The sequence below is a fragment of the Antechinus flavipes genome, chromosome 1, assembly GCF_016432865.1.
Source record: "Antechinus flavipes isolate AdamAnt ecotype Samford, QLD, Australia chromosome 1, AdamAnt_v2, whole genome shotgun sequence".
NCBI lineage: Eukaryota > Metazoa > Chordata > Mammalia > Dasyuromorphia > Dasyuridae > Antechinus > Antechinus flavipes.
This window is the reverse complement of record NC_067398.1, coordinates 715,311,392-715,337,480: the sequence shown is the minus strand read 5'-3', so window position 1 is coordinate 715,337,480 and position 26,089 is coordinate 715,311,392. Positions and strand designations below refer to the sequence as shown.

The following is a 26,089-nucleotide window of genomic DNA, read 5'->3' as shown; positions in this document are numbered from 1 at the left end:
CGCTCCCCGGCGGCCCGCGCTCCCCGGCGGCCCGCGCTCCCCGGCGGCCCGCGCTCCCCGACCACAGCCGGGCCCGCTTTGCGGCGCCCTTCCCCCGCTCGTCCCAGAGCGTTCTCCCCGGAGTTTCCTGCACAAATTATTGCGCGCGCCCCCCCCCCCCCGTCCCGGGAATGGACGCGGCGGGCCTGGGGCCGTGGGCCCCCTTCGCGCGCGATAGGGGGCAGAGCGGGGCTTCTGGCGCCGGGAGCGGTTTGAGAGTCCCCGCAGCTGCCCCCAAACCCCCCCCAAGGGCCCCAGCCAGCCCACAACTGCCTTCATTTTTCTGAGGAGCCCCCTAGTCCCCCCAGGGCTCCCAGCGGCCAACGCGAGAAAGTTGTAGCTCCCCTGGGGGATGGCAGCGGGGGCTTCTCCCACTCGCGGTTCTGTGATGGCCGGGAGGGAGACGATGCGTTCGCTGTTTCATTCTGGAGTGTTGGGATGGAGGGGGGAGAGTGAGTGAGAGGGAGTGTGAGACAGACCCACTCACCCGCTCACACACACTCACACATGCTCACACCCGCTCACACACGCTCACACTTTCACGCACCACTCTCTCACACATACACACTGATACTGAAACAGCAGATCTGCCCTTTACAAAGACGGCTTTGAGTCCGGCGGCAGTGGGATGGGCTGTTGGGATAGACTCGGTGGGAGGTGAAATCCCCCAGAAGCCCCTTTGCCTTCATCCCCTTCAGTTGTTCCACTTCTGTGATCCAGAAAGCTGAAGAGGAACCGGCCCCTGGTCCGGCTCTTCCCCCTTCACCCACCTGCCCTCCTGGCTCCTTCCCACCTCCCCCTCCTCCCGCCCCCTTGCCTCCCCCTCATTTTCTCCTCTTGGAAGTCTTTCTCCCTGTAGTTAGAATCCCTTCAGTTCCATTCTTCCCCCCCCTTCCCTTCCAAATCAGCCTCAGGATCTCCCCCTCCCCACCACCTCCCCCGGGCTGAGAATGGGGCCTATGGGAGACAATCCCTCTCCACCCACTTTGGGGTCCTGTGTTCCGGGCCTTCCTCGGAGGCCACAGGCCAAGAGAGGGAGGACACTGGGCTTGGTCTCCCTGTCTGCGGGCAGGCACAATAACAGCCTCCGGCCACCAGTGAACATGGATCCAGGTAACATGTGCTGGGAAAAGGCCTGTGGGAATGCCGGCCCCCCCATCCTCGTATAGTCTCCTGGCCGAGGCCGGACCCTCGGGCCCCCCAAGGCCCCGCCGGAGGGAGACCGGCGCCCCCTCCTCTCCCGCCTCCCTCCGTTCTGGAGCAAGATTAAGAATAAACCAGATTCTTCGGCTTCTCACTGGAAGCCTCACAGCAGGCATTTCCCCATCGGGAAACTGAGGCTCAGAGAGGTGGTAAAGGGACTCGGTTAAGGTCAGAGTGCAGGAGGAGGCAGGATTTGCATCCAGGGCTCCCTGGCTCCAAACCAGCCCTAGGTTCTAACAGCCCCAGGAGCTGGCCCAGCCCCGTTCCGGGCTTCCCTCCCTTCTAGATCCTCCCTCAGGAGCTGGCCCAGCCTTGTTCCAGGCTTCCCTCCCTTCCCCCTCCTCTCAGTGCCCCCAATCCTTACCTGTTCCCTGGGTGCCGGAGCCTTCTTCCTTCGTCTCTTCCCTCCCCACCACAAACCCTCAGGAAAACTCTGAACCTCCCTTCCCCCCCCAGTTGCTCTCCAGTCTGGCTTTCTGGTCTACCGCTCAGATGCTCCACGGGTGCTTATTAAATTAAGTTAAATTAATATTACACGTTAATAAGTAATGTCTAATTAATGATATATTAATATTGATAAATAATATTAAGTTAAATAAAACATCTGCCTACATCCCTCTCTGAAGGGGGAGCCCTTGACTCTATGAGGGGGGAGGTGAAATCACATGTCCAGGGGTAACAGAGGCTGGAACTCCCCCTTCCTCTCCCTCCTGGCTGATGGCAGCTAGGGGGCGCCATACTGCGCAGAGCCCTGCACTGGGAATCAGAAAGCCTGCTCTGTTCCATCAGAGCCCTGTGAGCCTAGGCAGGTCACCTCACCCCGTTTGCCTCAGTGTTCTCATCTGTAAAATGGGCCGAAGAAGGAATTGGAAAACCACCCCAGTATCTTTATCAGAAGCACTCTCCCCAACCTAACGATTTTATGCGATTCCTGGGGCTGGTTTCCCGTTGAACTGAGGGCTCCAGGGGCAGGAGCTGCAGGACTCCGTGAACGACCCGGAGATTTAGAGGGAGAAGGGACTTTTTGTGGAAGTTAGTGGGTCTGCCCATAAGGAAAGCAGAGTCAGGCCCCGCTAATGGCCTTGTCCAAAGTGACGTCGGGCGGGGGCTGGGCTTGAACTCTGACCCACCGCTTCCAAAGCCAGCTTTCTTTCTCTTTTATTGAAGCTTTTTATTTTCAAAGCACGGACGGACAATTTGCAGAGCCTCGTGTTCCTAGTTTCCCCTCCCCTGGATGGCAGCTAGTCCAGTATATGTTGAACATGTTAAAATATACATTAAATCCAATATGGGTGAACATGTTTCTACAGTTCTCTTATCCAGGATTCTTTCCAGCACGTTTGGGGTGGAGCCATTATGCTCCCCTTTGTCTGGATGGATGGGGGAGGTCACCCTGGCTGCCTCCCCCCTCACCCTGGGCTCTCCCTCCCCACGGAAGAGTCTGGAATTGTCCCCTTGGGGAGAACTCCCTCCCAGGAGGGTCCGAGTCACCCTTTTTGGGAGGTTTCCCCCCCCCTGGGGAGGGTCTGGGTTACCCTTTGGGGGAAGTTCCCCTCCGGGGAGGATCCGGGTCACCCTTTGGGGGAGGTTTCCCCCCGGGGAGGGTCCAGGTCACCCTTTGGGGGAGGTTTCCCCCCAGGGAGGGTCCGGGTCACCCTTTGGGGGAGGTTTCCCCCCGGGGAGGGTCTGGGTCACCCTTTGGGGGAAGTTCCCCTCCGGGGAGGATCCGGGTCACCCTTTTTGGGGGGGAAAATCTCCCCCCCCAGGGCGGGTCCGGGTCACCCGTTTTGGGAGGTTCCCCCCCCCCCGGGGAGGGTCCAGGTCACCCTTTGGGGGAGGTTTCCCCCCGGGGAGGGTCCGGGTCACCCATTTTGGGAGGTTTCCCCCCGGGGAGGGTCCGGCTCACCCGTTTTGGGAGGTTTCCCCCCAGCGAGGGTCCAGGTCACCCTTTGGGGGAGGTTTCCCCCCGGGGAGGGTCCAGGTCACCCGTTTTGGGAGGTTTCCCCCTGGGGAGGGTCCGGCTCACCCGTTTTGGGAGGTTTCCCCCCCAGGGGAGCAGGGCCCGGGTCAGTCTCTTGCAGTAACCAGAGTCTTGTCTGCAGACCACAATCTGATGTTCGTGCGTCTGGGCAAGAAGTCCCTGGTGGTGCTGGACCGGAAGGACCGCCTGGAGCTGGTGAAGCAGGCCCACGTCACCTCCTCGGGCCTGCATTGCTCCCTGCAGGAAACCAGGAAGAAGGTCTCCTTCGACTACTACTGGCCCAGCCTTGACCGAGATGTCACCAAGTGGGTCAGTCGAGGATGGGGGCGGGGTGGGGGGCGGCTCCCAGAAAGGAGAGACCCCGATGGACTCCTACGCGCCCTCCGGCTTGTCTTCCCATAGAACTTCATCTATCCGGCCTCAGTTTACTCCTCTGTAGAATGGGGGGCGTTCACTCATTCTCTGGCTTTCTGCCTCTGTGTGGCCCGCGTCTCTGCCGGGAGAGCCTCTTGGCCAGGAGCTTTCCCTTGGGCCGGGGACAGGAACACAATCCAGGCGGGTCCTCCTCCCCGCTGGGCCCGCGCTCGGTCCTCGTTATCCCTCGGCCGTCGCTCCCTGCTCCGCGGACTCCCTCGTTTCCCAGGGCTGCGAAAGTTGAACGAGATCATATTTGTTAAAAGGGCTGATTACCACAATGCCCAGCACACAGTAGGCACTTAATACATGCTTACTCCCCTCTGTTGTAGTCACTGCAAGTACAGCTTCTGCTTCTCCTGCCTTCCCTCCCATAAGTCCGCCCCCGATTCTTCTCGCGTGTTTGCCCGTTACCGTTTGTGATTTGCTCGGCCTCCCCCGGACCACGGGCGCCTGACTTTGTTTCTAGGCTTCGGGGCCCAAGGGCAGTCCTGGTGTTTGGTGTAAATGGGGTCCTTTTTGACTTCTTGGGGTTCGTGCAAACAATTTTTTACAGAAGGGAAAACTGAGGTTCAGGAGAAGAGACTTGGTCAAACTCGGCGTCACTGGGGTCTGGGGAGGGGGCTTGTCCCTCCCTCCACACGTGGCGGGGATGGGGGCTTCCTCCTTGGGCCCGTCTCAGGGAGCTGAGGGAGAGGGGACCTCAGGGCGTTCCCTTGGAGGCTCTTCCCCTTCCTTTCTGCCTGCTAAGGCCTCCCAGCGGGTCCGGCTGCTCGGGATCCCAGGCGGTCCCAGCGTGGCAACCCCCACGGTCTCCCCCCTCTCGCCACAGGTCAAGCAGTGTAGCTGCCGCCAGAAGCCCAGTGCGGAGAAATCCCTGCCCATCCAGGTGAGGGTCCCAGGGAGCCGTTGGGCTGGGCCACGGGGCGGGGCCATGTGTGGGGCGGGGCCACGGGGGTGGGCGGCTCCCTGCCACAGTGGGCTTCCAGCTGGCGGGTCCCAGACTCCCCCCAGAGAGAGAGAGAGAGAACCTTGGTCTCAGGGACAGAACCTGAGCGCGACGGTCGTGCTCTGCGGACCCTCGGCCAGACCCCTTGCCCGTTCTCCAAAGGAGAGGCAGAGCCGGGGGCTGGGTGTCTTGCCCCGGGGGACCCTGCCCCGAGGGTCTGGGACGATGGGCAGATGGAGGGTCCTCTTCTCCACAGGGGGTCAGCAGCAAGAGCCAGCGCACTCGGGACCCGCTGCCCGTGCTCCAAGTGGAAGCGGTGAGTAGGGGGGCAGGGGGAGGAGAGGCGAGCGGGGCCGGGCACGCGACCAATACTGTCTCCTCAGCGACTCCGGGGGGTCTGTCACGATTCCCACCTTAGTTAAACATCGCACAGCTCGTAAGTGTCTGAGTCTGCACTTGAACTCGGGTCTCGGTTCCGGGGCTCGATGAGCCAGTGGCCGACGATGGGCTCTGCCCCCGGGCTGCGTGGGCCCGGACACCTGCTCCCCGGCTCCAAGGAGGGCTTTGGAGGGCTCGGCCCGGGGAAGGTGGGTGGGAGCCACTGTCGGCCACGTGCCCTTCCTCGCCCCGTCTGGGCCGGGACTCTCAGGCCCTTTTATACCGCTCTCCTGACTCTTCCCCCAGGTCACTCAGGCTTTCGAGCAGGTGGGCCTGGGCCTGGTGGGGCCCCTGATGGAGACTGCCAACGGCTTCCGCTTCATCCTTTTGTCCGTGGACGCTTACTCCCGCTGGGTGGAAGCCGCGCCGTTAAAGGAACAAAACCCCGTGGAAGTGGCCAGCGCCCTGATCCCCTTCCTGCTCCGGTTTGGACGTCCCCAGCTCCTGGTCACCACGCTGCGAGTTCCATTTGTGAGCCAGGTGGGCCAGCCGTCCGCCCCCTCCCTCAGAACAGGCTGCGCCCTCCCCCTTCCACTCTAGAACTGGAACCCCACCCCTTCTAGGATTGGAGTACTGCCCCCTCCCTGCTCCGGAACAGAAGGGCCGGGCTGAGGGAGGGGGGCCGGGCTGAGGAAGGGGGACCTGGCTGAGGAAGGGGGGCCGGGCTGAGGAAGGGGGGCTGGGCTGAGGAAGGGGGCTAGGGCGGAGCTCCTCCTGCCTCCCCCCTTCTGTCCTTATCTTCTGAAAGCCACAGGGTTCCCCGCAGTGCCCCTGGCAGCCTCTCGGGTCAGCTTCCTGCCCCAGAAAGCCCTCCACTTTCTCCCCACACCCTCCCCCGCGATCCGCCATCCCTCGTTGCACGGCCCTCGAGGCTCCTCTTCAGCGACCCCCGTCCCCTGCAGGTGAACCGGAGTCTCCATCGCCAGCTCCAGGGCCTGGGGGTGCCCCTTGGCAAGCTGGACATCATCGTGTCGGCGTTCCAGCCGAAGATCAATAGCATCTTGTCCCTGACCGCCAGCTCCATCAGGAGGTGAGGACTGGCCGGCCCCGGTCTCCGGTCTCCCCGGACCTGCTGCCCACAGAGAAGCCGGGGAGGGGCGAGGAATAGGGTCCTTACCAGCTCTGGGGGGAGCCCAGTCCCGAGTGGTGGAGCGGGCTGGAACCCGGGCCCCCTCGTGGTGAGGGGGGCTGGGGTGGAGAAAAAGAATCTGGGAAAATGGTGGCAACGTCATGGCCGGGGCTGAGCTTCAGGGTGTGGCGCCCGAGGGGCGGGATGGACTCAGGGGACCTGCAGCGGCGGGCCATAGAGCCCTGGACTGGGGACCAGAAGGCTGCAGCTGAAATCCTAATCCTGCCCTCCACTGGCTGGGACAAGAAGCCCAGAACTCCCCTCGGAGGCCTCAGTTTCTTTATCTGTAAAAGTGGGGGAGGGGAGGGGAATATTACTGAGCCGAAGGTATCCTGACTTGAAATGCTTTAAAAAATTGAGGATGTGGTGGGGGAGGGGTCCGTTCCCGTAGCCCTGGTCATGGCCCTGGCTACTGTGAGATGTGGTGGGGGAGGGGTCCGTTCCTGGGGCCCTAACTAAGAGCCCCTGCTTGCTTTCAGGGCCCTGTGGAACCTGGTGAAGGGGGAGCTTGAGAAGTGGGACCAGGTGTTGGACAGGGCCCTTTTCTCCCTGAGGACGGCCGTGACTAAGAACAAGAGGAAAAGTCCCTTCCAGTTACTTTATGGCCGCAAGCCCCGGGCCCCCCAGGACGTTCCCTCCTATTTTGACGTGAGTGCTGGGCTCCGGGCTCCCCGGTGCGTTCTGCTCTGCAGGCCGCCTCTCTTGGCCGGGTCTCCCGCTGCGCCGAGAGCCCGCTTCCTCTCCTTGACCGCTGGTTCTCTAGCCTGCTCTTAGCCTTTCCTTCTCCTGACCCTGACCCCCAACTCTTGGGCTCCCCCAAAGTGACTCCCACGCAGAGCAGTAGGATTTGAGGATCTGGGACCAGGAGGAGGTAACTTGAGACGCGGGCCTTGTGGGCCAGGGGCAGTAGCCCGGCCTGGGTTCTCATCTCCTCGTGCCTTGGCTTGACCCAGCTCCCTTCGATCAGCCCCAGTTCATAGGTATGAGGAGGGGGCTCCCGGCCCCCGGCCCTTCTCCTTCCTTTACTTTGCAGCATTTTCTGGAGCTCAGACAAACAGGAGGGTTAGCAGGAAGGGCATTGGACTGGAGCTTAGAATTCCTGGGTTCCCGAATGATTCTCCCCTGTAGGACTGCTGGCCAGTGGCTGTCTAGGGTTACCATGACGCCCTCCCCTCTTTGACCTTCTCTCCTCCGTGTGCCCCCAGGTGGTTGCAGCAGACACCGTGGGGGACAGTGCAGGGGTTACCCATGGGGATAAAGGGCCCACTGGGACCGTGGCACACGCGGCACCAAAACCTGTGGGGCAGCAACCGAGGCGACAGATCATCCGGGAGCCCACTCTACAGGTCATGGCGAAGCCCACCGTGGAGCCCGTCCAGCAGCCCGTGCCGGAGCCCGCCCAGCGGCCCATAATGGAGCCCATGCAACAACCCATGCCGGAGCCCGCCCAGCGGCCCATAATGGAGCCCATGCAACAACCCATGCCGGAGCCCGCCCAGCAGCCCGTGTTGGAGCCCTCCCAGCCGCCCGTGCCGGAGCTCACCCAGCTGCCCATGCCGGAGCTCGTCCTGCAGCCCATGCCGGAGCCGTCCCAGCAGTTCGTGCTGGAGCCCTCCCAGCAGCCCATGTTGGAGCCCTCCCAGCAGCCCATGTTGGAGCCCTCCCAGCAGCCCATGTTGGAGCCCTCCCAGCCGTTCGTGCTGGAGCCCTCCCAGCAGTCCGTATCAGAATCCAGACAACCATCCAGGCCAGAGAGCATGGGGCCGTTCGTGCACCAGCTCATACCAGAGCCCATAGGTCAGCACATGTGGCAGCCCATGCTGGGGGCCATCAACCAGTCTGTCCCTCAGCCCATCCAGCAGCTCATGCAGCAGTCCATGATCCAGTCTCTCCAGCAGCCCATGCATCAGCCCATTCAGCAGCTCATACTGCAGCCCATCCAGCAGCCCATGATGGAGCCCCTCCAGCAGCCCATGATGGAGCCCCTCCAGCAGCCCCTGCACCAGCCCATCCAGCAGTCCGTGCTGCAACCCATGTCCCAGCCCATGCAACTGCCCGTACCCCCGTCTGTGCAGTGGCCCGTGGCCCAGTCTATCCAGCAGCCCATTCAGCAGCTCATCCTGGCAAAACCTATGCATCCACCCGTGCCCAGGCTGGCAGAGTGTCCTGTGGTGAGCGGCTGGGACCAACGGACGACCCCCAGCCTCGACAACCCCTGGGAAAAGTGGGAGCCTGGTGGAGGAGCCTTCTGGACTCAATGGCGGGAGCCTGGCAACTAGTGGGAGAAGTGCGGCGACTCTCTTCCATTTCTAAATTCAATTAGATGACTAATCCTTGGGGGTGGGGGTGGGGAGTGGGAATAGAAAGCGGTCTTGGGAGTGAACCATAATTGCTCCCATCCACGGTGACCCCAAGTCTGGGTCTGGTTTTGAGAACGGAGCCAGACATCTTGGATATTGTTCCTCCTGTGGCCCATCCTTCCCTTCATTTGGAGAAACAGCAACAAAAACAAAAGTCTCTGTCCGCACTGGGCTTATATTCTACTGGGGAGAGTGGAGTTAAAACGTTCGTCAATCAAGAATTCATCAGTCCCTTTTCTGTTCTGGTCCCTGGGCTGCTGGATCGTTGGAGATTGCAGCGACGAGTCCCGCTTTCAAGTTATCGGGGAAATGGACAGAGAGACGGGGGGTCCCAAAAGTCTTAGTGCAGTTTTAACCTATTACGACTTTTTAAGATTTTGGGGACACCCTGAAGAAAATTGATAAGAAGGTGGTTGGATGTGGCAGGGAAGGAAGAAAGCACAAGTCGTGAGACTAGAGACTTCTGGGGGAACACGGCATGTGAAGTAAAGGGTTTTCTAGGCAGGGTAGATAGCCTGTGCAAAGACTGATACTTGGGCCTGGGCTGGGGGGGGGGGGGGGGGGGGGGGGAGGGGGGGTATGTCTGGACCAACAAGAAAACCGGTTTGAGGCCGGAAAGGTGGTTAGATCCAGATTGAGGTAATGGGGAGCTGTGGAAGTTGCTGGAGTAATAGCAGCTACTCAGATCAGTAGATAATTGGGATCAGGAAAGCTCTCCTATAGGAGATGGTACCTAGGGCAAATCTTAAAGAAAAGGAGGAGTGAATTGGAAGTAAGTTCTAAGCGGGCAGGATAGAGCCTGTGCAAAGACTGCAGAAAGCATCAGGTTCAGGGATACGTGCCGAGCAGGTCGGTTTGCCTGGAAGACAGGGTTTGGGCAGAGGATGCAAAAAGGGGAAAGGGGGGTGAGTTAAGGGAGCAGCAGAGACCTAGTCCATCACTGTTGATCATCACGTGATCTTGTTACTGTTTAACGATGTTCTCTTGGTTCTGCTCCCTTTCCTTCGTGTCAGTTCATGTAAGTCTTTCCAGGCTTTTCTGCCATCAGCCACCCTCAATAATCCATTTTTATACTGTAACATTTGTACCATAAGGTATTCACGTACCATATGCCATATACCATGATGTATTCAGCCATTCCCCAACTGATGGGCATTCACTCAATTTCCACTTCCTTGCCATCACAAAAAGATCTGCTCCAAGATGATCTTTTTCTTTTCCTTTTTTTAAACTTTATTTTCAAAACACGGGCATCGTTTCCAACATTCGTCTTTGCAAAACCTTGTGTTGAGATCGTCTTTATGAAGAGGACCAATGAGATCACAGGGCGATGACTCCCCACGGGAACTGGATCTAAATGAGAAAGAGTCACGTCGTCAGCCCCAGTTCCTTTTTTGAAATTCGTGGGTTTTTTTCTGTTATACAGACACGGTTTAAAAATATTCAGTTCTTCATGAGTATATCGGGAAAGGAAAATAAGAACAAAAGGGAAAATCCATAATAGAAGAAGAGGAAAAAACCCCAAAGTGAACCTAGCATATGTTGATTTACATTCAGTGTCCATAGTTTGTCTGGATGCTGATGGCGTCTTCCATCCAAAGCTTATCGGGATGGCTTTGGATCACCGAATTGTAGAGGAGAACCAAGTCTTTCCTAGTTGACGGATCATTCCTGGTTCTGCTTGTTCAGCTCCGGTCCTGGAGTCACTGAGAGCCAGTGGTTTTGAGGCCAGAACGACCGGCAGGTTTCCCTGCAGTGGATGACCTCGGTATCTCCAATGTCTGCCCAACCTCCAGGTGCACTCCACTTCATCTCCGACCACTCTCGCGGCTGTTGGAACGAAATTTTCTCATCTCCCCGTTCTTGCAGAGGAAGTCTTCCCCCTCTAAGGCCCACAGGGGCTGCTTCGGCGAATGGGGGAGGGCTCGGGCTGCATGTTCTAAGTCACTGATACCTTTGAAGGTTGCTTTAACCTCTGCTGAGATGTGGTCCCTGGGCACGGCCACCTTGGCAGGTGGGCACATTTGGCACATAAGGACCGATGCCTCTGGTGGCCTTCTATACCCCGGACTTCACGTAGGCTCGGACTGGTGTCCATTTGGGTGAAGAGAAGAGGGGCGAGTTTGAGGGATGGAGGGCACAGTGGCTCCGCTCGGGGCCGGGAGGTGGGCCAGATTCATGGATGACAGAGTCTGGGAAATTTGGACCACAGACTGAATTGCATGAGTAGCAATCGGATAAGAAGGGGAAAGATGAGATAATAAACATGAGATCCTTGGGGACAACCCCGTGCTCTGGGCAAACTTGGTAGAGGGGATCTTACACAGTGATCTCTCAAATGTGATCATATAAAACATAACGGGAGCTGTGAGTTACTGTATGTCCCTGGCAAGAGCGGTAGGGATCGGTCGGAGGCCGGGGCTTCTCTCGGGCTCTCTCTGGCCCGCTGCTTCACTTCTCTGTCGAAATGAGATGAACTCTGGATCCGAGGAAAGCTCCGGGGGAGCAGGGGCCCGGCTGGGCCCAGGTGGGGTGGGGACGGGCAGGTTTGTCACTGTGGCTACGGGATCTGGGTGGATTTGGAGGGAGCCGTTTCACTTGGCCGAGCCCAGAGAAAGCAGATTGTTCCCAAGGAGCCGATCAGCCAGTGCCAGCGGAGGAAGTGGAGCCATGGAACGAGTTTTAGGAGTTTGGCTGTGGAGGGAAGGAGGAGACATGGGAGGCTGGGAGCCCGAGGGAGTGGCCAAGTGGAGGCTCAGAAGGTGGGGGAGCTGAGCAGCATTTGATGGGGGCAGGGAGGGAGGAGCTTGGAGAGGCCCCATTGGGGGTGCCTTAAGAGGAAAAGATGGGGGAAAGGGAAAACACTGACCCTGAGAGAGGAGAGAGCAGGAGAGGAAGGGCTTATTTGTCCAAAGTCAAGGCCCTCTGCCGAGTTGGGAGATGGGAAGGGGGCGAGGCCCCGGGAGGCCAGAGGAGAGACGGGTTTTGAACGCTCAAGGCCGAATGGAGGGATCAGATGGCAGCAGAGGAGATAACGGCAATTGGATCTCTGGGCCGCTTTGATCACATCTAGGCAGGCTCCAGGTTTGGGATCTGGAGGATGATCCTTGGTTGGAGGAGGAGGGGGAGGAGCTTGGCCTCAGTGGCCCAAGCGTGTAAAAAAAGTCAGAAATCTCTAGCCTGGGACCAATGGGAAACGCTGGAATCCCGTCCCCTCCTGGACAGGGAAGTGGGAGGGCCCTTGGACCCCAAAGCTCGGCCCATCTCCCCTCCGCCAGGGATGTCACCCAGCTTTTGCCTCCTTGTGCTTTTCCCATGACTTTATTCGTGATGCTGACCTACCCGAATCAGCTGTGAATTGGACCCTGGGAACTGGGGAGAGCCTACCCGGGGCGGGCGGCGCGCGCCGCCACTTCCTGCCTCCGACATTTAAGTCCTTTTTCTCTCTGAGACCCTACTTCCGTTCCGGGCCTCGGTTTCCCCAGCTAAAATGGAGTTAGTGGCTGGGCTGTGGCCTCTGCTTCAGGGAAAGAAGTCTCCCAGTCAGACGGGGGAGGGCGGGGCTGCCGGCCCGAGTTACGGGGCCCTCCCCTGCCCCAGCGCAGAGGGGTGGGCCCGTGGGTCCCGTATCCAGGCGGCCGTTCGGGGCGAGCGGAGCCGGGCGCAGACGGGGCCTTTCGCGGGGTCTGAGGAAGCCCGCGCGGGAACTCCCAGCCGCGCCGTCTGTGGCCCGTCTCTCCCTGGCCTGGGTGTGGCCGGCCCAGAGCGCCCCTCGCGGGGCCCCTGCAGCCGCCCGGCGGGCCTCCCAGGGTTCCCGGACGTCGCTTTGCGTGGCTGGAACCCGGGCACCCGGTACACGCGTGGGGCCCGCCTCCTCACCCCTAAACCTCTCCCCCCTCCATTCCAGATGGGCCAGCCAGTGGGGGCGTGGCCCGGAGAGTTTGGCTCGAGGATTGGCTGGCCCCGAGGGTTCCGAGGGGGCGGGGCGAGCGCCGGGGAGTTTCAGGGGGCGTGGCGTGGGCCAGGGCGCTCCGAGGGGGCGGGCCGGGAGCTCCTGCAGCCGCCGCCGTCGCCGCCGCAGCCGGAGGAGGAGGATCCGGGGCCTGGCGCTGGCTGGGCGGCTGTGGGGCCCGGCAGCAGCAGCCGCCGCCGCCGCCGCCTCGGCGGCCCCTCGCTCCTCCTCCTCCTCCTCCTCCTCGGAGCGGCCGCCTCCCTGCCCCCGGGCCTCCCGGGCTCGGCGCGCCCATGGAGCTGCACATCCTGGAGCACCGGGTCCGGGTGCTGAGCATCGCGCGCCCGGGACTCTGGCTCTATACGCACCCGCTTGTCAAGCTGCTCTTCCTGCGGCAGCGGAGCCGGTAAGGCGAAGGCCGGTGGCGGGGTGGGGGCTGCCCCGCCCCCGGGCCCCTCCCTGCTCGCCCCAGCCGGGCCTCCGGGAGCTCCGGGGGCTCCGCAGGGCAGATAAGCACGTTCCCTCCGCCCTCCAGCCCACTATCTGCTTCCCGAGCCAGCTCCGCAGGCCCTTATTATCCCCACTTTACAGAAGGGGCCACTGAGATTCCCAGAGAGTGTAACGACTTGCCCAGAGACGCCCAGAAAGTGAACGGGGGCCTTGCACTCCCCTCCCCCCAGCCTGCTCGGACTTGCCCCGTTCCGAGACTCGCTATATTAACGGGGGAGGTGTCGAACGTTCCCGCCTTCGACTTTCTAGCAGACCCGGGCACTGTGCGAAGCCCGAGCTCAGGTGCCCGCCGGGCTGCTTCGGAACCCGATTTCCCCTCCCCGAACCTCAGTTGCCTCTTCTGTAAAATGAGCTCTTCTAATCCCCGAGGGACCTCCGGCTCCAGCGCTCTGTGGGTCAGTGGGTCAGAGGGCCGGTACCAGCAGGGGTCACCCGAGCCAGCTCCGGGAGAATGGCTTGGGAGGTGGTTCCTTCCTCCGAGCGAGTAGGAAAGGGACTGGGCTGGGTGACTGCTTCCCCAAGATTGGGATTCTGGGAAAGCTCAGTATCACCTGTATCCATCTTCCCCTTCTTCCTCCTCCCTCCCCACGGGCCAGAGTGTCCGGGAGACCTCATTTGTTCTGCTTGACTGCAGCCTGAGCAAAGTCCACTCGCTCTCCTTGGGTCTGGCTCATCTCTCCCCATCCCTCCCCCCCACTCTGGACTTTGGGATCAGGGGGATGAGGCCTTGGCTCATGGAGGGCTCCCCTCTCCTCAGGTGCAAGTTTTTCAGCCTGACGGAAACCCCAGAAGATTACACCCTGATGCTGGATGAGGAAGGATATAAAGGTATGGGCTTCTGGTCTCTGCTACCTCCTCCTCCCCTACTCTCCTCAATCCCTCCTCCCCACAGGGATGCCCCTTGACTGCCCGTGTGGGCCAGGCAGACACCCTCCTCAGTATGCTTGACAGGTGGGGAGGGCCTGGGGCAGGAGAGAAAGATGGAGACAGTGAAATGATCCCCAGCTGCCCAGCCTAGAGTGGAAACACCCTGGAGAGGGGCTGAGCCTCCCAGCAGAGGCTGGGGGAGAGTCCTGCTGAGGATATTCTGGGGTGGCCCTGCAGAGGCTCTTTCAGCTCCGGACCCCAGTTCTGCTGCTCTCTGTGGCTGTGTGATATTGGCCAAGTCACTTCCTTTTCCAAGATTGCGGTTTCCTTTTGGGTAAAACACTAATAGCCCATGTTTTTAGATAGTTTTAAGGAATTCAAAGCACTTTAGACTAGAAGAGCTGCCCTCCACATCCTGTGCCCCCCCCTGGGGAGTCGGGGGGACAAGGAAGGGACCACTTTGGGACGGGAGATCTCTGAGGATGCCTGGTTTCTGATCCCCATCTTCAGAGGACTCCCAGCTGTGCCTCCACCTTGTGGAGGGAGCAGAATAACTGCCTCTCCCTAGGGGACACTGGGATTTCCCAAAATCGGGAATCAGCTGAGGGCCTAGGAGCTGGGGGGGAGGGGAGATGGGAATCAGAGGTGATTGAGGCAAATGAGGTAGAAGCCTGGACCCCAGGCACGGGCTGCACCAGTGTCGGTGAGCCGGGTCCCAGAGCCGGGAGCCGCCTGCCTTCAGTCCCCTTTCTATTTCCTGTTGTGGCCTCAGATTCGGGGCCTGGTGCCTGGGGATGCTGAGCTTCTGCCGAGCTCACCTTCTTCACAGAGGACTCGGCCGGGAGCAGGCCCCGTATCTGCTCGGGGACCCAGGCACTGGGCGGGAATATGTGCCTTCTAAGGAACTTAGGCTCTACTGGGGGAGGGGGGGTGTAGTACATAATATTAGTGATCATCATTGACATATAGCTCTTTAAGGTTGGCTTTGGGGGGGGGGAGACAGCTAGTGACTGATGTTAGATTTGAATTCAGCTCTTCCTGACTCTTTATCTTGAAATCTCATTTAATACACATTTAATGCTCATTAATACACATTTAATACAGTTATTTCAAAAGGTGGGACCAACAGCCATGAGAATATATTGCCTCTGTTGGTACTTCGATTGGTAGTGGAAGTCCGCTTCGATACTGTTGCCCTTTTCCCTATGTTGGCTTTACCTGTTCATGGACACTGACGCTCTTTGATGCTGTTGTCCTTCTATGTTGGCTTTACCTGGTCATGGACATTGATGCTCTGATACTGTTGCCCTTTTCCCTCCATTGACTTTACCTGGTCATGGACATTGACGCTGTTTGATGCTGTTGCCCTTTTCCTACATCTGGTCATGGACATTGACGCTGTTTGATGCTGTTGCCCTTTTCCTACATCTGGTCATGGACATTGACGCTCTGATACTGTTGCCCTTTTCCTACACCTGGTCATGGACATTAATGCTCTTTGATACTGTTGCCCTTTTCCCTCCTTTGGCTTTACCTGGTCATGGATATTGACGCTGTTTGATGCTGTTGCCCTTTTCCTACACCTGGTCATGGACATTGACGCTCTGGTACTGTTGTGCTTTTTCCTCCATTGGCTTTACCTGTCATGGACATTAATGCTCTTTGATACTGTTGCCCTTTTCCCTCCTTTGGCTTTATCTGGTCATGGACATTGACGCTGTTTGATGCTGTTGCCCTTTTCCTACACCTGCTCATGGACATTGATGCTCTGATACTGTTGCCCTTTTCCTACACCTGGTCATGGATATCGACGTCCTGATACTGTTGCCCTTTTTACTATGGTGGCTTTACCCAGTCATGGACATCGATGCTCTTGACAATTACCATAAGAATGATTATAGCTGACTTTTCTAAGTCTGATGTTTGCCTTGTTAGGGGAAGATTCTAAATGTTTGGTCTGTTCCTTTCTGCCATCCTTGTGAGCTGCCTCCAGCCTCCTGGGATCCCAGGGGCCCTGCTTGGCAGTTACTGGCGTGGTCTGGTTCAGAGCCCATGGAGGGAAAGGGGTAAAGGGAGAATTCATCAGTCCTCCCCTCCCCCCCACATAGCTGAACCGTGTTCCTTCCTGACCACAGGCTCCTGCCCCGTCTTTCCTCCTCTTCTCAGTTACCAGTTGGCCATCTTCATCTAGAAGGACCTCTAGAGCTGCTTTTATGAGCTGGGAGGATGGGCCTGGGCTTGAAACAGCAGGCTAGGTTCCCCTCACCTCCTTCCCTTTAAGGGAGCTGATGATGAGAGGGTTTTGGGGGGGTCTACTTTGCCTGATTCTCTCCCAATGGCGTCCTCTCCTGGGACAGGAGCTCCCTGAGGGCAGGAACTCTTTTTGCCTTTCTTTGCTAAGTGTTTTATAAGGGATTCATTGGTAAGTGAATGGGATGGAGTGAAGGAGTAAGCGAAGGGGGAGAATATCGGCTCGCCCAGGAAGGATGTTGTAAAGGAGGGGAGTGAGGAACCACGGGTCCCGTCTGGGGGAGCTGTAAATCACTTCCCTTTTCTGTCTTCCCCTCCTTTCTCCCCTCTCCCAAGGCCAGAGCCGGGGAGTCTCCTAAGAAGCTCCAGGTTGTACAGCCACAACAGGCCTGGCTGTGAATCGTGCCTCCGTTACCTGGCTGTGGGGCCCGGAGTGTGTAAGGCCCTCACAGCATCAGCGAGGCTGAGAACGGGGTGTCATTTTGGGGGGTCCTCCCAGGTGACCTACTCGACCAGAATCAGGACCCCCAAGCCATGCGGCAAGCTCCCCGGGAGCCACAGATTGGCTTAGAAAGCCACAATCTAGTCCGCTTTTGAATGTTTAGATGGTGAAGTAATTCCGAATAAAGGTTGCAGCGTGGTGGGTGGTATATTTGCTGCCTTGGATCCGGCCCAACCTGTTGCTCGGCCTGGGGAGCCCACTTTTCCAGGCCTCGCTTCCTCCCCCCGTAGAAGGAGGAGCTTGGACTAGGCGTCCTGAAGAGATCTCGAGCTCTAAGTCCTGGGTTCAGATCTCATTCTGCTGATTGCCTCCGTGACCCAGGATCAAAGAGCTTAACATAGAAAGTGTTTTGCAAACCACGGGTTCTATATAAATGCCGCCTATCATTGTGTTATCGATAATGACCTCCTTGGGCCTCCGTTTCCTTATCTACGTCTAAAGGACTTGGACTTGCCCAGCTCCTGCTCTCCGGCCTGGGGAGGGGGATGACTCCTGACCCGGGGTCCGAGTGGACCTTGGCCTGGGGCTGGGGGGAGGGTGAGCTTTTCCTTTTTTCACCACCCCCCTTAGCAGTGCCCTTCAATGCTTCTGGCCAGCCACCGGCCACCTCAGCGGCTGCCCGAGGACTAGGAAGGCGGAGCATCCAAGCTGGGGGCTTCTGTTCAAATCCAGCTGCCCAGACCTGGCTGAGACTGGGCTCCGGGCCCAGAGGCAGAGATAGGCGGCTCTTCCCGAACTCAGAAGGTCCCTTTTTTTGTCACTTAGTCGTTTTTCGGTCGTTTGTCACGACCCTGTTTGAGGTTTACTTGGTAAAGATTCTGGAGGGGTTGGCCATTTCCTCTTCAGCTCGTTTTACAGATGAGGAAACTGAGGCTAACAGGGTGGAATGACTCCCTAGGTTCAGCCGTGCCTGAGGTAACATTCGAACTCGGGTCTTCCCTATTCCAGATCAGAGACGCTGTCCAATGCAGCGCCACCTAGTGGCCCTAGAAGACACTTGGGTGGTCATCTGCTCTAAGCCCCTCATTTTATAGACAGAGGTCCAGGGGGAGGAAGGGTCTTTCCTAAGACCACAGAGCTAGCAACTCCAATGTCAGGGCAGGATCTGAACACAGAGCTTCTGATGCTTTGCTCTGAGCTCCGCTGCCCGGGCTGGCTCTGGGGACGGCCCCAGGTGTGGCCCCAGGTGTGGATGGGCCCCGGGCCTCCCCTCCTGCCCTGCCTGGGATGCTGGAGGGGCGGGGTGTGTGGGCCAGGGTCGTGGAGAGGTCAGGGCCTGCCCATTCAGCCCGGGAGGAAGGAAGCCAGCCTGGGCAGCCTCGGTGCCAACAAAGGCAGCTTTGATGCTTGCCCGGCCCCTCTGGGGGAGAGCTTGGGCCCTTCCCCCACCTCCCCTGCCCTTCCCCCGGCCTCCCCAAGCTGGGGACGGCCATCCCGGCCCATCCTTTCCAGTCCGTCCAGTTCCCAGCCCCGAGGGCCCTGGCGGCACCCAGTCAGTCCCCCAGTTTGGGAGGAGGATTTGCAGAGGCAGATTTAGAACTCCTCCCAGTCAGGGTGGTCCCCAGATAGGGTGGGCTGCCTCAGGAGGTAATGAGCTCCCCGTCCGCACTCGCCTCCCAGAACAATCCAGGGGCCTTTCTGTGTTGAGGGGCCTTCTTTCCTGCGGGGTTGGAGCAGAGCCAGGAGAGAGCCTCCAGGCAGTCCGGGGGTCCCGTTCCCCTGGGCCATCCCTCCTGCCCCGGGGCGTCCTGGATCACTCATTTATGGAGGACGCCCTTCGCCCGCTTTTGCCCAGAAGTCCGTGGCTCAGCCCACGTGAAGTCCAGCCGCCCTCTGGACGCAGAGCCGGCTCCCCCCAGCAGGGTCAGGCTGGGTGCCCGCACAGTTTGGGGCAGCGCTCTTGCTCTTGCTCGCTGCCATCCCCTTGTGGTCATTGGTGGCTCCTCACTAACAAGTTTCCACCCTCCTTCTGTCCGTCCTGGCCACCCTGGGAGCCCTGGCCCCGGGGGCCTGGGAACGCCGCTCCCACGGCCTCCCGTTCCCCAGAAGGCCGCCCCTCCCTGGTGCCGGGAGACCTGGAATTGGGGAAGGGGGAGGGGGCTCTCTGGGCCCCAACAAGCACCTGGTGCTTGGCCAGCTTCAGCCTCAGTTTATAGCCTGTAGTGGGGACTCGGCCTGGGACTGCCCGGCCCGCGATCCCGGGGCTGGAAAGGCCGTCCGGTGAGACTGGGACCGGGCCAGAAATCCTGCCCAGATGGCACCGGGAAAACCCACCTGCTTGGCAGCCAGAGCTCCTGGGCTGCCATCTGGCTCTGTGACCAGTCTCTGTGTGACAGGGGATTAAATCTGCCCGAGACTGAGCTCCTCTTCTGTAAAATGACACGATTGGCCCCGGGGCCCGGCTCTGGCTCTCAGGAACCAAGTCTGAATCCCGGGCCCCGGGGTGGGGGGCCCCCTGCTGTCCGGTGTAGGATCCCAGTGGCTCAGTGTCCCTGTCAGGATCTGCACCTCCCACGGCACCATTCCGTCCCGAGAGGGACCATTGTGGCCCTGGGGGAGTGGGGGCCCGCGGAGGGAAGTGACGTGGCTAAGAGCCTCCGGAGCAGGAGCAGGGCTGGGCCTAGACAAGGTCTGCCCGGGCCCCCTGCGGGATTCTCCCCTTAGGAGGTGACCTCGCTGCCTGCTCTGGGAGGAGGGGGAGGAGGAGAAGGAAGGGGGGGGGAGGAAGGGAGGAGGAGGAGGAGGAGTATGGGGAGGAGGAAGAGAGGAGCACGAGGAGGAGGAAGGCCCGGGCCTTCACCCCCCCCACCCTCCCTTTCCCAGAGCTGCCCCCGTCGGAGTTCTTACAGGTGGCCGAGGCCACGTGGCTGGTGCTCAACGTCCTGTCCAACAGCAGCTCGGCCACCAACTTTCAGGCCGTGGGCGTCACCAAGATCGCCAGGTCGGTCATCGCGCCGCTGGCCGAGCACCACGTCTCCGTCCTCATGCTGTCCACGTACCAGACGGACTTCATCCTGGTGAGACCAGCAGGGAGGGGGCGGAGGCCGGCCTCGCTCCTTCGGGCTAGAGGAGGCTGGGGGTGGCTCCCCCCTGCGACCCTAATGGGGGGGCTTCCACGGCCTGATCCGGCCCGGCTGTGGGGGCAGGGGTGGGAGGAGAGGAGGATCGAGGCCCGAGACACCTACAGCACTGGGTCTGTCCGCGGCCTTTTCCCAGGATCCTCCTGGCCAAGACTAGCAGGGGCCGTGGGTGGCAGGGGAAGGAAGGGAAGAAGGGGGGAGAGAGACAGACAGCAAGTGCGGGGTCATTTCTTGCACCCCCGTGGGAACGGGCCGAGGCGGCCGGGTGCGAGGGCGAATGTCCGCGCGGGAGGGCGCCGCGGGTCTCCGGGCGCTGGGGGTCTCCGGGCGCGTTGTCCGGCCGCTGTGGGGAGGCGGGGCCCGACGACGCCCCTCGGTCTCCCCGGCGCGGCAGGTGCGGGAGCAGGACCTGCCCGTGGTGATCCACACTCTGGCCCAGGAGTTCGCCATCTACCGGGAGGTGGACGGGGAGCCGGTGCCCGTGGCCAGCGATGACGCCAGCAACGGCTTCCACAAAGCCAAACTGGGTGAGGGGCTGCGGGTGGGCGGGGCCCTTCCTTCCCAGGGCCCCGCCCACCTTGTTCGGTGGCTCCCAGAGGGGCCCATGTTTCAAAAGTTACTGGTTCCACTCCTCCCCTCCCCCAGGCAGCCTTGGGGATTTATTTATTTGGGGGTTCAGCCCAAAGAAGGGAGGGGGGTCAACAAAAGTGCCCGAATCCCAGCTTGTTGTGTATGCCGTGTTCTGCTCCCGTCGTCCCCCACCTCTGGAAGGGAGGAGGTCTTTAAGTCACGCTGTTAATAACGAGCGTGAGGATGCGTATAAGAGTGTGACGTGAGATGGTCACTCTCATGCTGTTTATGTTAATAATTAGTGATTTATTTGTTTTTTGCTGAGACAGTTGGGGTTACGTGACTTGCCCAGGGTCACACAGCCAGGAAGTGTTAAGTGTCTTGAGGCCGGATTTGAACTCGGGTCCTCCTGACCTTGGGGCTGGTGCTTTAGCCACTGTAGCGCCCCCTAGCGGCCCCGTTAATCACCTTTATTAAGCAGAGGACAGGGAGGCCCCGGGAGGAGTCTGGGCGGGCGGGGAAGACCAGCCTGGCTCTTCCAGGGACTGGGCCTTGGCCCAAGAGAGTCCCCAGTGAGTGGCTGCCGGGCTCCGGCCCTTGGGGACGCCGGGCCTCCCCCGCAGCAGGGGGCCGCCATTTACAAGCTGCCTCCCTCCTCCCCCGAGGCAGGCCCCTCTCCCACCGTGCACCCCATCCAGAGCCCCCAGAACAGGTTCTGCATCCTGACGCTGGACCCCGACACGCTCCCCGCCATCGCCACCACCCTCATGGACGTCCTCTTCTACTCCCACAGGTGGGGCCGGGGGGCTTTCCCCGGGGGAAACTGAGGCGCGGGGGGCAGGAGCAGAGGGTCCGAGAGGGAGAGCCGGAAGGGACCCAGCCCTTCATTTTACAGATGGGGAAACTGAGGCCCAGCTTGGGGAAAGGTCCCAGCGCAGTTATTGTAGGAAATGAGGATTCCCTTAGAACAGGGGGTGTCAGGGCGGGGAGGGGGCTCAGAGCACCGAATGTGGGAGCTGACGGGAGCCACGTAAGGCCCCTTTACCCAGAGGCAGGAGGGGCTTTCCCAGGACCCCGCAGGCAGGGCCAGCCCCGGCCCCCTTTCGTGCCCCTCGCACACCCCTGCCCTCAGAGGGAGGACGGGGAGCTGAGCGCCCTCCCTCTCCTTCCCTCCCGGCTCCCAGCGCTTCGAAGGAGGGGGCTTCCGATGACCCGGACGCCGACTCCATCCCCTTCTTCGCCTTCTCCCGCATCGAGGGCTATATCTCCATCGTCATGGACGCAGAGACACAGAAGAAGTAGGCCCCTCCCCTCCCCCCCTTGGGCCCCGGGAGGCTCATGGCGGCCGGAGGGCAGCGGCCCCTCAGGACGACCTGGTCTGGCCCCGGGGGGTTCAGAGGGGAATCTGTGGCGCCCCGTGGTCACCCAGGGGACCAGAAGCGGGGTCTCCCGGGGCCGTTCCTGGAGGAGCCCGCGGAGTCAGGGAGGCCCAACTGCCCTCTCCCTCCCCAGGTTCCCCAGCGACCTGTTACTCACCAGCTCCTGCGGAGAACTTTGGAGAATGGTCCGAATCGGGGGCCAGCCCCTGGGCTTCGGTGAGTGCGGCCGGGGGAGGGGGGAGGCCGGGAGACTGAAGCTTCTTGGGCCCCCAAGGGTCTGGGCCCAGGGGCCTGGCCTGTTTGGGGGAGCGGGGGTGAGACACAGAGGGGGCAGGGGTGTTAGGAAAATTGGGGTCATCGAGGCCAGATGCCTCGTGATTCAGAGGAGGAAAGTGACTGGCCCACGGTCACTCAGCAAGGACGTCGAGGAAGATTTTAAACCGAGAGTTAATTCAGCAAGCATTTGTCAAGCGCCATTCACATGATGCTTGAGCATTTATGAAGCGCCACCTAGGTGATGTTTGAGCATTTATGAGGAGCCACCTAGGTGATGTTTAAGCATTTATGAAGCGCCACCTAGGTGATGTTTGAGCATTTATGAGGCGCCACCTCCATGATGCTCAACTGATCAAAACACATCAGCCCCTGCCCTCCAGGAGCTTTCATTCTGAAAGTCTGAGAGAGGCTGAGGAGTGATTTATAGTCATCAGCTAGAATAGTCCACCCATTGTACAGAGCAGGAAACTGAGTCCCAGAGACTCGCCCAGGTCATCACTGCCTGGAGATCCCAGCAGCTTTGGTTCGGGTCCGTGCTCCCCTAACAAAGAGGCTTCCTGTCTGCCTCGGTGTGACCCCGGCTGCCTTCCTTTTCACTCCGCCCCCTTGTCCCAGATGAGTGTGGGATCGTGGCCCAGATCGCCGGGCCCCTGGCCGCCGCAGACATCTCTGCCTACTACATCAGTACCTTCAACTTTGACCACGCGCTGGTGAGTGTCGGCCCCCTCCCCCAAGCCCGGCCGTCCCTCAGGGAGCCAGCTGCCCCTCGATCCCGGGCCCCCCCAGGGCCTGCCCGTCCCACAGGGAGCCAGTGACTCTTGAGGCCTCGGTGGCCCTTGGGGCCTTCGCTGCCCCTCGATCCCGGGCCCCTCTAGGGCCTGCACGTCCCATAGGGAGCCAGACGGCCCTCGGGGCCTGTGGTCGAGAGGGCAGAAATGGGCGCGGAGAAGCGAAGGACTTGCTGACGTCCCCCGGCCGGGGCTTGGGGAGCCGGGTCCTCCCTGCCCCGTTTCAGCAGCCCCCGGGGCAGCCGGGGCTCCGGGCAGGACCTGAGGCCCCGCTGTGCCCGCAGGTCCCCGAGGACGGCATCGACAGCGTCATCGAGGTCCTTCAGAGTCGCCAGGAGAGCTGCCGGTAGTGGCCGGATGGGGACCCTGGCTCCCCACCATCTCCCCCTTCTCGCGTGGGGCTCCGAGGGCGCCGCTTTCCGGGCAGCGTTTGTCCCGTGGCCATGAGGGCCGGGCCCCCGGGTGCGCGTGAGGCGCCCCCTTTCTCTCTCATTGTCCGCAGTTGTGGCCCGAGCGGGTGCCCGGGGCCGGGGCCCTCCCTCCAGGCCGGAGCTGCCCCCCCGCCCCCGTTGTCCCGTGTCCTCCCCCGGAGGACGGGAAAGCCGAGAGGCCCGGCCTCTAGTGCCCAAAGCCTCGTGTGCCTTCTTCGTGTGGCTCTGTGGGCGCACGTGGGGCCCACGGAGCGCAATCATGGTGCTGCGGATGGCTCCGCTTGGGAAGCCTCAAGCCTTGACACTCCCCGCCCGGGCCCCTGGTGACCGTCTTTGCACAAGCCCCTCCCCCCGGGGGCCCCCCTGCCTTTTCCCTCCCCCTCTGCAGGCCTCTCCCCCGGCCCTCTCCGGGGTCCTGGGAGGAAGCTCTCTCCGCGGAGGCCCCTCCCCCGGGAGCCCCTGACCTCCGCCCCAGCCTCCCAGCCTCGACTCCCATTTTTAAGAGATCTCCTTGGCAATAAAGCACTTTGCAGTTCCTGGGCTGTCTGAGACATTGGTGGCCTTCCTCTCCCCCCTCCCCCCCCCGGACCCCACCTCGACCCTCCCTCCCTAATGGGCCCCAGCGGCCGGCCGGAGCGGTGGGAAGCCCTCGGGCTTGGGTCAGAGGTCCTCGGGCCCCAGGGGGAGGGACCCCTGGGCCGCGTCCCCTCCAGCTCCGGCCCAAGGCCCCAGTCCCTACGGAAGGCCGTGGCAGGAAGGGGAGGCCATTGTTCCGGGCTGCAGGGTCTGGGTTTGGATCCCCGCCCTGCCACGGACTACCGGGGGGCCATGGGTCTGGCACAGCCCCCATCGGTACTCTCCTCTGTAAACAGAGGGCCGGCCGGGTCAGCCCCAGGGTCAGCCCGGCCGGGAATCCTGTGATTTCCTTTTGCTGAGGCAGTTGGGGTTAAGGGACTTGCCCAGGGTCACACAGCCAGGAATGTTAAGTGTCTGAGACTAGATCTGAACTCGGGTCCCAGGTTGGAACTTCAGGGCCGGCGCCCCACCCGCTGTCCCACCCGCTGTCCCACATTCTGGATCTTAAAGTGATTTGCTGCTATGAAGCAGGGAAAGCAGAAAACTGGAAACGAGGGCTGAGGGTTCCGGACCGAGAACTCTCACTCTAGAACTGGGCCGGGACGGAGGCCCCGTGGCCCCCACCTCGTCCTTCCCCTCCCCTCCCCCCAAGGGGGTCTCCAGAGCCCACCTGGGCAGTCTGGATGGAGGCCCGGCAGCAGAGACAGACCCTGAGCCCGTCATGTCCAGTCCGCCAGGACCAGACTCTCCTCCTGACGTTCCCATCCGGAGACATCTGGCCACGGGCACCTCGCTCCCTGAACTAACAGCCCGCTTGTTTGGGAGGCGCCAGTGACAGGAGCCCGGCTTTCCCTCTTCGCTGCCCGCCTACTTTGGCGCTCTGGGTTCGAGTGATTTAGCAAGCATTTATTAAGCACCTACTGTGAGCCAGTCATGGTGCCACATCCCGCGGTTACAAAGAGGCGAAAGATGCCCCTTCCTCAAGGAGCCCTCAGCCCGGTGGGGGAGACAGCAAGTCCCCCCCCCCCCCAGCCAAGGAATTAAAAGGGGCTGGGAAGGGCCTCTCCTAAAAGCTGGGGCTTTGGGGGCGGCGAGGAAGAGGGAGAACCTTCCAGGCGGGGAGTGGGGGCCGCGTGAGCAGGAGCCAGGAGACCGGCGTCGGGGTCGCCGGGAATATGGGTCTGGGTGAAGGTGGGAGCAGACTGGCTCGGGTAGGGAGGGCCCTGAAGGCCGGGCAGAGCTCCCGGAGGCCATAGGGAACCACCGCGGTTTCCGGAGTAGGGGTGATCTGTGCTGCAGGAAAATCACTAACGGCTGAAGGGAGATGGAGCGGGTGGGGGGACTTGGGGCCGGCAGCCCCCTCCCCCCAGCTGCGAATTTAGGAGAGGAGAGAGAGGGAGACAGGGAGAAAATGGGGGGAGGGGGAGAGAGGGAGGGATGGAAAAATGAGGAGGCAGAAAATGGAGAGAGATGGAGGAAAGGGAGAGAAGGGGGAGGGAGGGGGACAAAAAGAGAGAAGGAGGGGAAAGCCAGGGGGAGGGGAGAAAGGAGGGAGAGAGAGAAAGAGCTGGAGGGAGGGGGAGAGGGAGAGATCCTGGCGATCTGGGAGGAGAGCATGGCGGCCCCGCCCCCCGCCCGTGGATGAGGACGGAGAAAAGGCCGTTGGTTCTGGCCGCTAAGAGCAGCTTCAGAACTTTGGGGGGAGCAGGGCGGGGGGAGGGGGAGGCAGTGATTGTGGGGGACCTTTTGGGGATGGGGGGGCAAGGCTGCCTTTCATGTGACGGCCAGAAGGGGGCGCTCTCCGTAAAGTGCCGGCCAAGGTTCTCAGCTGAGCGGCTGGGGAGTGAGTGGGGGCAGCCACGAGGGGAGCCTCAGCCCCCCCCAAACCAGCTCCAAGCCAGAGCCTGCAAGGGTTACTGTGTCCGTGCGGGAGGAGCCGTCCTCTCAGCTGTGTGTGTGGGGGGTGTTCCCTCCCCAGCAGGCGAGGAGGGCGCCCGTCCTCTGGCTCCGGGTCTTTCCGCTGGGTCTCGGCCCGACTTCCGAGGGCTCCCACTCGGGCCGAGCACAGACGCCCGCAGGCCGAGCAGCTGCCGCAGGCGCTTGTGGGAGCCCGTGCGCACGTGGCCCTGGCGGACCCGCATCTTTGTCTGCTCTGGCCGGACCCCATCGCACACACAGTCACACCCCCCTCCCCACAATCACACAAGTCACACAGTCACACAATCTCACACAATCGCACTCGCTCCTGCGGCCCCGGGACCGGGGAACCGTCTGGAAGGGCAGCCCTGGGCCAGATTTGAAGAGCTTGGAGATTAGAGGGCGGGTTTGGGGTCAGAGAGATTCCTCTTCCAAAGTTCAAATGGGACCTCAGACATGTACTGGCTAGATGACCCTG

At 61.0% G+C, this 26,089-nt stretch overlaps 3 protein-coding genes and 1 long non-coding RNA gene across 6 annotated transcripts; 3 read left to right on the top strand and 1 right to left on the bottom strand.

Annotated features, from left to right (window-relative positions):
* Positions 1-22: 22 nt before the first annotated feature.
* LOC127545670 (uncharacterized) lies at positions 23-6,633 on the top strand. 3 transcript variants are annotated; one of them, XM_051973104.1, is made up of 6 exons: positions 23-3,120; positions 3,241-3,532; positions 4,470-4,526; positions 4,843-4,902; positions 5,271-5,504; positions 5,927-6,633. In XM_051973104.1, the coding sequence occupies exons 1-6, from the start codon at positions 2,477-2,479 to the stop codon at positions 6,056-6,058; spliced, it is 1,419 nt and encodes a 472-aa protein (XP_051829064.1). In that variant the 5' UTR covers positions 23-2,476; the 3' UTR covers positions 6,059-6,633. The 3 variants fall into 3 exon arrangements, with proteins under 3 accessions (XP_051829064.1, XP_051829063.1, XP_051829066.1); XM_051973103.1 differs by having other exon boundaries at positions 23-3,532; XM_051973106.1 differs by lacking the exons at positions 23-3,120; positions 3,241-3,532 and having other exon boundaries at positions 4,290-4,526.
* On the bottom strand, positions 2,385-4,149 carry LOC127545671 (uncharacterized). Its single transcript, XR_007949711.1, has 2 exons — positions 4,052-4,149; positions 2,385-3,868 (listed from the first exon to the last, which is right to left on the bottom strand). It is a non-coding gene; the product is annotated as an uncharacterized LOC127545671 (long non-coding RNA).
* On the top strand, positions 6,298-10,798 carry LOC127548697 (uncharacterized). The gene is made up of 3 exons (XM_051976216.1): positions 6,298-6,401; positions 6,633-6,801; positions 7,359-10,798. The coding sequence occupies exons 1-3, from the start codon at positions 6,298-6,300 to the stop codon at positions 8,430-8,432; spliced, it is 1,347 nt and encodes a 448-aa protein (XP_051832176.1). The 3' UTR covers positions 8,433-10,798.
* A 1,820-nt stretch (positions 10,799-12,618) lies between these two features.
* On the top strand, positions 12,619-23,660 carry CASTOR1 (cytosolic arginine sensor for mTORC1 subunit 1). Its single transcript, XM_051973102.1, has 9 exons — positions 12,619-12,871; positions 13,733-13,803; positions 19,418-19,611; positions 20,069-20,201; positions 20,914-21,037; positions 21,429-21,542; positions 21,757-21,839; positions 22,515-22,609; positions 22,972-23,660. Exons 1-9 carry the CDS (start codon positions 12,759-12,761, stop codon positions 23,035-23,037), a joined length of 993 nt encoding a protein of 330 aa, XP_051829062.1. The 5' UTR covers positions 12,619-12,758; the 3' UTR covers positions 23,038-23,660.
* Positions 23,661-26,089: the final 2,429 nt, after the last annotated feature.

Coding starts and splice junctions, on each gene's coding strand:
- LOC127545670 (XM_051973103.1), top strand. CDS start 2,477: ATGGCAGCTAGTCCAGTATATGTTGAACATGTTAAAATATACATTAAA. Junction 4,903..5,270: donor CCGTGCTCCAAGTGGAAGCG/GTGAGTAGGGGG, acceptor CTCTTCCCCCAG/GTCACTCAGGCTTTCGAGCA. Junction 5,505..5,926: donor GAGTTCCATTTGTGAGCCAG/GTGGGCCAGCCG, acceptor CGTCCCCTGCAG/GTGAACCGGAGTCTCCATCG.
- LOC127548697 (XM_051976216.1), top strand. CDS start 6,298: ATGGACTCAGGGGACCTGCAGCGGCGGGCCATAGAGCCCTGGACTGGG. Junction 6,402..6,632: donor TCCACTGGCTGGGACAAGAA/GCCCAGAACTCC, acceptor GCTTGCTTTCAG/GGCCCTGTGGAACCTGGTGA. Junction 6,802..7,358: donor ACGTTCCCTCCTATTTTGAC/GTGAGTGCTGGG, acceptor GTGTGCCCCCAG/GTGGTTGCAGCAGACACCGT.
- CASTOR1 (XM_051973102.1), top strand. CDS start 12,759: ATGGAGCTGCACATCCTGGAGCACCGGGTCCGGGTGCTGAGCATCGCG. Junction 19,612..20,068: donor ACCAGACGGACTTCATCCTG/GTGAGACCAGCA, acceptor CCGGCGCGGCAG/GTGCGGGAGCAGGACCTGCC. Junction 21,038..21,428: donor GTCCTCTTCTACTCCCACAG/GTGGGGCCGGGG, acceptor CCCGGCTCCCAG/CGCTTCGAAGGAGGGGGCTT.